Here is a 6,000-nt window from a genome sequence, read left to right as displayed (position 1 = left end):
CCAGGACCAGAGCACTGCCACATTGCCCTCTTGCCACACGTGGACACTGCCTGGTGCTCCTATGCCTTGGTCTAAGTAACTCTTGTTAGCGATATGGTTTTTATATTGAAATCCCTTTACTAGTAGTTATTATTTCTCAGACTAATAGTACTAGTAACTTAAAAAATAATTGAGTCTGGCTAGTCCAAGTGCAGTGGTGTTTACAACTAATTGATCACAACCAGTTACAGATTTCTTTGTTCCTTCTCCACTCCCACTGCTTCACTTGACTAGCCTAAAATAGTAATAATAATAATAATAATAATAATAATAATAATAATTGAGTCTATAGTTAAGTTCATGCTCACAGTCACAACACTGCTATGAGGTAGGGCAAACAGTTACCATTATTCACATTTAACAATGGAAAACTTAAGGCACAGAGAAGTTAAGCCCAATTTCTAAAGTTCACAGCTATCTGGTGGAAAAGTTAGGGTTAAAATTCAGGTCTTTTAACTTCCAGCTAAGCTTCTTTCTTATAGACATGTTCGTTTTAACATTAAAAAAAGAAACTTCCTTGGTACTTTTCTTGTAATATGTGAATTTGTGGATACAACTGTTTCTTCTTCTTTTGATTATAGGCATCATTTATCCTTTACCTCACCCCACGTAGTTCCTTGAACACAATAAGTGGTCAAAAAATGTTTTAACACAAAAATTTCTTTTTATAGGATGGATGTTATCTAAGGTAGGATGGTGAGGCATTATATACAATTGGTTTAATTCTTTTTTCTTTCATCTCCACTGAAGAGGTTTTGGTCTAATTAGCAGATACTGGTCAGGCTAATTGTGTGGCCTGCATACACTTTACAGTACCGTCACTGAGTTATCAGCTTAAAATGCCTAAAAAAAAAAAAAAAAAAAAAGCCAGCTTCAGTTCTTTATTAAAAACATGAGGATGTAGTATTTTTAATATGAAACAAATGGTTTCCATTTTCAGAATTATACTAAATTTCTTGAATTAATACGTGTCAACTTGACCGGGCTAAAAGGTGCCCAGATCAAACTGTTGAGACATTATTTCTCAGTGTGTATTTGATCATGGATCAGCATTAGAATTGGTAGACTGAGTAAAGAAGATTCTCTTACCCGCATACCCTGGCATCATCACATCTGTTGAGGACCCAAAGAGAACAAATAGGTGGAGGAAGGGGGAATTCACTGTTTGAGCTGGACATCCATCTTCTCCCGCCCTGGGATACCACTGCTCCTGGTTCTCAGGCTTTTGGACATAAACTGAATTACACCGTTGGGTCCTGTGGTTCTCAGGCCTTTGGGCATGGACTGGACCTACACCACTGGCTTTCCCGGGCCTTCAGCTTACAGATGGCAGATCGTGGGACTTCTCAGCCTTCATAATCTCAACCCAATCTGTAGTAATACACTTCTGTCTACATATATATATCCAATTGGTTTTCTCTGGAGAGCTCTAATAGAATCTTTCAATTTTATCATGCACCAAGCACTGTTGTGAGCTCTTCATTTAAGTATAACTTTATAACCTCATAAACCATGGAGTTGGTGCCATTATTATGCTCATTTTTATATGAGGAAACTGAGACTTAGAAAGGTTAAATAACCTGCCCAAGATCTTGCTGCTAAAAATGGAAGAGATTAGGTCTGATTCTAAAATCTCAGCTATTACTACTATTATACTATATTTTACCTATAACTTTGTAGCTCTGACACAGCAACATTTTCCCAGATGGCTAAATCTTCCCTATTCTATCTATATAAATATAGACATACATTAATTAATTAATTTATATTTTTTTGAGACGGAATCTCACTCTCACCCAGGCTGCAGTGCAGTGGTGTGATCACGGCTCACTGCAACCTCCTCTTGGGTTCAAGCAATTCTCCTGCCTCAGCCTCCTGAGTTGCTGGGACTCCTGCCACCACATCATGCTAATTTTATTGTACTTTTAGTAGAGACAGGTTGGCTGGTCTCAAAGTTCTGACCTCAAGTAATCCACTGGTCATGTCCTCCCAAAGTGCTGGGATTACAGGCGTGAGCCACCATGCCTGGCCTATTTATTTTTTTGATACAGGGTCTCACTCTATCACCCAGGCTGGGGTGCAGTGGTGTGATCATAGCTCACTGCGGCCTCAACCTCCCTGGGCTCAGGCTATCCTCCCACCTCAGCCTACTGAGTAGCTGGGACTATAGGCATGTGCCACCACTCCCAGGTAATTTTTGTACTTTTTGTAGAGATGGGTTTTCACCATGTTGCCAGGCTGGTCTGGATCACTCCTGGGTTCAAGTGATCCACCTGCCTCAGCCCCTCAATGTGCTGGGATTACAGACACCGAGGCACTGTGCCCAACCATTCTAGATATTAAATAATTTCATGTAGTTACCCCAAATACAGACTATGTTCTGTCATGTCTGACTAAAATAAAAATTCGGCTTAGGGATACTCCTTTTTGCAGACATTATTTGTTCTAGCTCTGAGATTGTATCTCCATGCTGCTTACTTTAGGTTGCAATATGTTCCCAACACCCACCTTTCAAGTTTTTAAAATGGTATTTCAATTTTTCTTCAGTTTCTATGCTCAGCCACCTGTGCACTTCCTCTACTCCAAAGTGAAGAAAAGGAAAAAATTAGTTTTTTCTAATACAATATTCATAGAGAGGTCTGGATTGTTGGATTAATTTACTGTGATAAGCAGCTCGCTAACTGATTACAGCTCCCACTGGAACACTCCCCTAGGGGGAATGAAGGTCCCTGTTTTTCGATTCTTCCTGCTATCCCCTATTCTGTTTCAGCTGAGAATCCACCAAACTAGGATTGAGTCAACCAATCAAAGAATTCTAAGCAAGAAGGGATTGCACTGATGAGTTTCACTGCTTCCTTTTTAGAGAGACAAATGGAAGCCCACAGACTGATTACTAAAGCAGGTGTATTTTTATCTGTGCTGTCTTCTTATTCAAGACTCTAAGCTAGTCATCAAGCCAATGATATAACTGATAGCTGATGGGAATTTCTGGAATGGGCGTTAAGTGTGTGAGAGAGAAAGGCCCAGTGGTAATGTCGGATCTAAATGTAGATTACTTGGATTCCAATCTACTTATCAGCTGTGTGCTCCTGGGCAAATTACGTAACTTTTCTGTGACTCAATTTCCTTGACAGAGGGCGTGTAATAGTATCTGTTTCACACAGTTATTGTGAGAATTAAATGAGCTATTCTATCAAAAGTATTAAAGCTATGGTTAAACTCTCAGTGAACATTAGCTATTTCTATGAAAGCTAAACTGCTTGAGTCTTGATTTGTCCTCATAATTGCTGTGGCATTTCTCCTCTTTTAAAGTCTTCTGAACAGAAGTTGATGTTTGCATTTTAAAGGCGCTCAAATGGTTTACTTCTACGAAGTTTGGGGCAAATAGATTATATATACACACGTGACCTGCTGGGGTACGTAAACCTGGCGGACTTCAACAGTCTGGGGGTGACTGTGCTCAAGGGATTAAGGGATGCTTAGAAATTGCGTTTTTCAGGAGGAAGGTGGGGCCTTCAACGAGGGCGGCTGGCTACCAAAGAACTAAACTTTCACACAGCAAAGGAGAGCCGGTCTCCCTGCGCCCGTGGGCGTCGAACCCAGGCCCGGCTCCCACCACCCAAAGGCCCGGGTGAGGCTGGAGAGCGACAAAACCGTCAGACTTCGAGGCTGCTCTCAGCTTTGGGCTTTCACCGGGCAGTCTCACAGACAAAGGGGCTTCTCAGCCAGGTCGCTGTTTTGGTTTGTCGTCCTCCCAGGCCCCACCTTGGTCCCCAAACTTCCCCCTGCGCTGGCTCGGCCGCGTCCCTCACATCGCCCCTTTGGCCGCCACCCCGGGACCCTTTGTTGTCTGCCGTCCCTCCTAGGGAGGGGTGGGGGGCTGCGACATTCCAGAGAGGAGAAACCGAGGGGTGCGGGGCAAAAACGCTCTTCCTCGCTCCCACCCGAGGAGCGCGCCCCATGACACTCGCGAACCGCCCTCCGGCAACAGCCCGGGCCGCACCTCAGCCCCCTCGCCCGGGTCCTCGGCACGGAGGAGGCGCGTGGCGCGGCCGGCGCTCTCTGATTGGCTGCGGGCGTCGGGGCGCCGCGCCGCGATTGGGCCGCGCAGCTGTCTGGAGCGAGAGCGCGCAAGGTGGGGAGGGGGCGCTGGAAGCTGCTGGAAGTCGGGCGCGGGGGATGCGGCGGGGGCGCCGGGGCGGGGACGACGGCAGGAGGGGCCGCGCCGGTGCAGGGCGGTTGGGGGCGGCGGTCGCGGGGGGAGGCGGCGGCGGCCGCGGCGGAGGGGGAGGTGCGAGCCGGGCGCCGCCCCCGGCCCCTCCCCGGCCCTCCCCGCTCCACGCTCAGACAGCGGGCGGCCCAGGGGCGGGCGCGCCGCTGCATCCCCATCCTCGTCGTCGCCCGGCACAGCGCGAGCGGACGAGCGGCGCGGGCGGTCGGAGCGCCGAGGCCCGGCCATGGCCACCACCAGCACCACGGGCTCCACCTTGCTGCAGCCCCTCAGCAACGCCGTGCAGCTACCCATTGACCAGGTACCCCGAGGCGCCCTGGCGTCGGGCGTCGCGCCCTCGCCGCCCCTCTCGGCCGCGGTGCCACCCGACCGGGGGCCTGGGAGGAGAGTGGGGGCTGGGGCCGGGCGCCCGGTGCCTCCCTGCCCGCCGCTCCCTGGAAGGGAGGGGGCACCAAGCTGGTTATTGTCCCGGAGCCCCCTCCCTCCCCGGTGCGCCCCCAGCGCCCCATCCCCGGGCCGGGTGGGGTGGGCCGGGCGTTGTTGCCAGCGACAGCTCCCTGGAAGGGTGGTCGTTTGGGCGTGCGGGTGTGCATGCGGTCCCTGCCCTCCGCGGCGGCGGCTCTCGGACCCCTTTGGTCGGGCCCCGGGGCAGCCCCCAGTGCGCAGGGACCGGGGTGTAGACAGGGTGCGGAAAGCTGCGCTTAGGGGAGGCCGGTGGTGCTGCCTGCCCCGCGCGCGGCTCTGAGCGACCCCCGAGAGGCTGATGCTTGGGTCTGGGTGTGCAGGGTGCCTTAGAGACGGCGTCGATGGGTGCGAGGGGCCCGGAGAGGCTTAAGCGCTACTGCACTTTGGGGACAGTTTGCGTTGGAGTGTGGCTGAAGAGAGACAGAGGCAACAGTTTGGGAGAAGGCAGACAGGTTATAAAGAAAAGTCAGAGGGAGTTAATCCCAGGATTCTGGCTGAGAAAGTTGCAACCTTGTCGATAGATGCAGCCACCGTACCTCCTGGCCCAGCCCTCAAAAAAGCTCTTGACAGTGTCTAGGGAAGAGTAGCATTTAAATGAGGCCAATCGAGTTTGATGATTTAAAGGGCCTACGGATTCTGAGAAATAAACAGCATTGTGATGGAAAAGCAGCGCCATTTTACTCAGAAGAGAAAGTTTGGAAGTATTTTGTTGTGAGAGTGAGATTTAGGGAAATTGTTGTTGGGGTAGGGGTATAGTTAGGTGATTGCTCTAGCTCCAGGCTAAAGGTAGTTAACTTTGAAAATTTTGCTAACAATGATTTCAAGTGTACTTAACCTGGAAGTGTTTGCACTTTACACGGGATACTGGTTCACTGTCTTGAACTTGAAGGTGCTGCTGTCATTTAGTCCTCAGGGATTTCGTTTCAATACAGGATTCCTTCTTGTCCAGATGGGTTTTCGTAGCAGCAGTCTGGAAACCTGACATTAGGTTACTAGCTGCCTTGTGCCATACTGTTTTAAATAAAATCAACTTAAGTATGTCGAAAGGGTGTTAAACAATTGTGACTTCTGTTGAAATCTCACATCGCAGTCATAACTTCTGGGTAATAAACAGTAAAGTATCTATACCCATCTATCTTGAACAACAGTTCTAATGTGTGTCATGCTAATAAAGTGTGGCGGTGAAATTAATCGTGCATTTGAAGAAAATATTCTTCTCTCCTTATTAATAAATTGACCAGAATTTAGGATTTTTCATCCCCTCG

The 6,000-nt window shown here is 48.7% G+C and overlaps 1 protein-coding gene across 2 annotated transcripts in view; it reads left to right on the top strand.

Moving 5' to 3' along the window:
- Positions 1-4,426: 4,426 nt before the first annotated feature.
- Positions 4,427-6,000, top strand: part of MBOAT2 (membrane bound O-acyltransferase domain containing 2) — a 135,763-nt gene continuing 134,189 nt past the window's right edge. For both annotated transcript variants that reach the window (XR_002478239.2, XM_012438854.3), the window contains exon 1: positions 4,427-4,571. Coding sequence is in view for 1 of the 2 variants with exons in the window: in XM_012438854.3 (XP_012294277.1) it covers positions 4,497-4,571 (75 nt within the window). In the remaining variant the exon portion in view is untranslated. The remainder of the gene's footprint in view (positions 4,572-6,000) is intronic.

The sequence above is a fragment of the Aotus nancymaae genome, unplaced genomic scaffold, assembly GCF_030222135.1.
Source record: "Aotus nancymaae isolate 86718 unplaced genomic scaffold, 86718_ANA_hifiasm-v0.15.2.pri h1tg000057l, whole genome shotgun sequence".
NCBI lineage: Eukaryota > Metazoa > Chordata > Mammalia > Primates > Aotidae > Aotus > Aotus nancymaae.
Note: the sequence above shows the minus strand (reverse complement) of the source record. Positions and strands in the feature narration are given on the sequence as shown.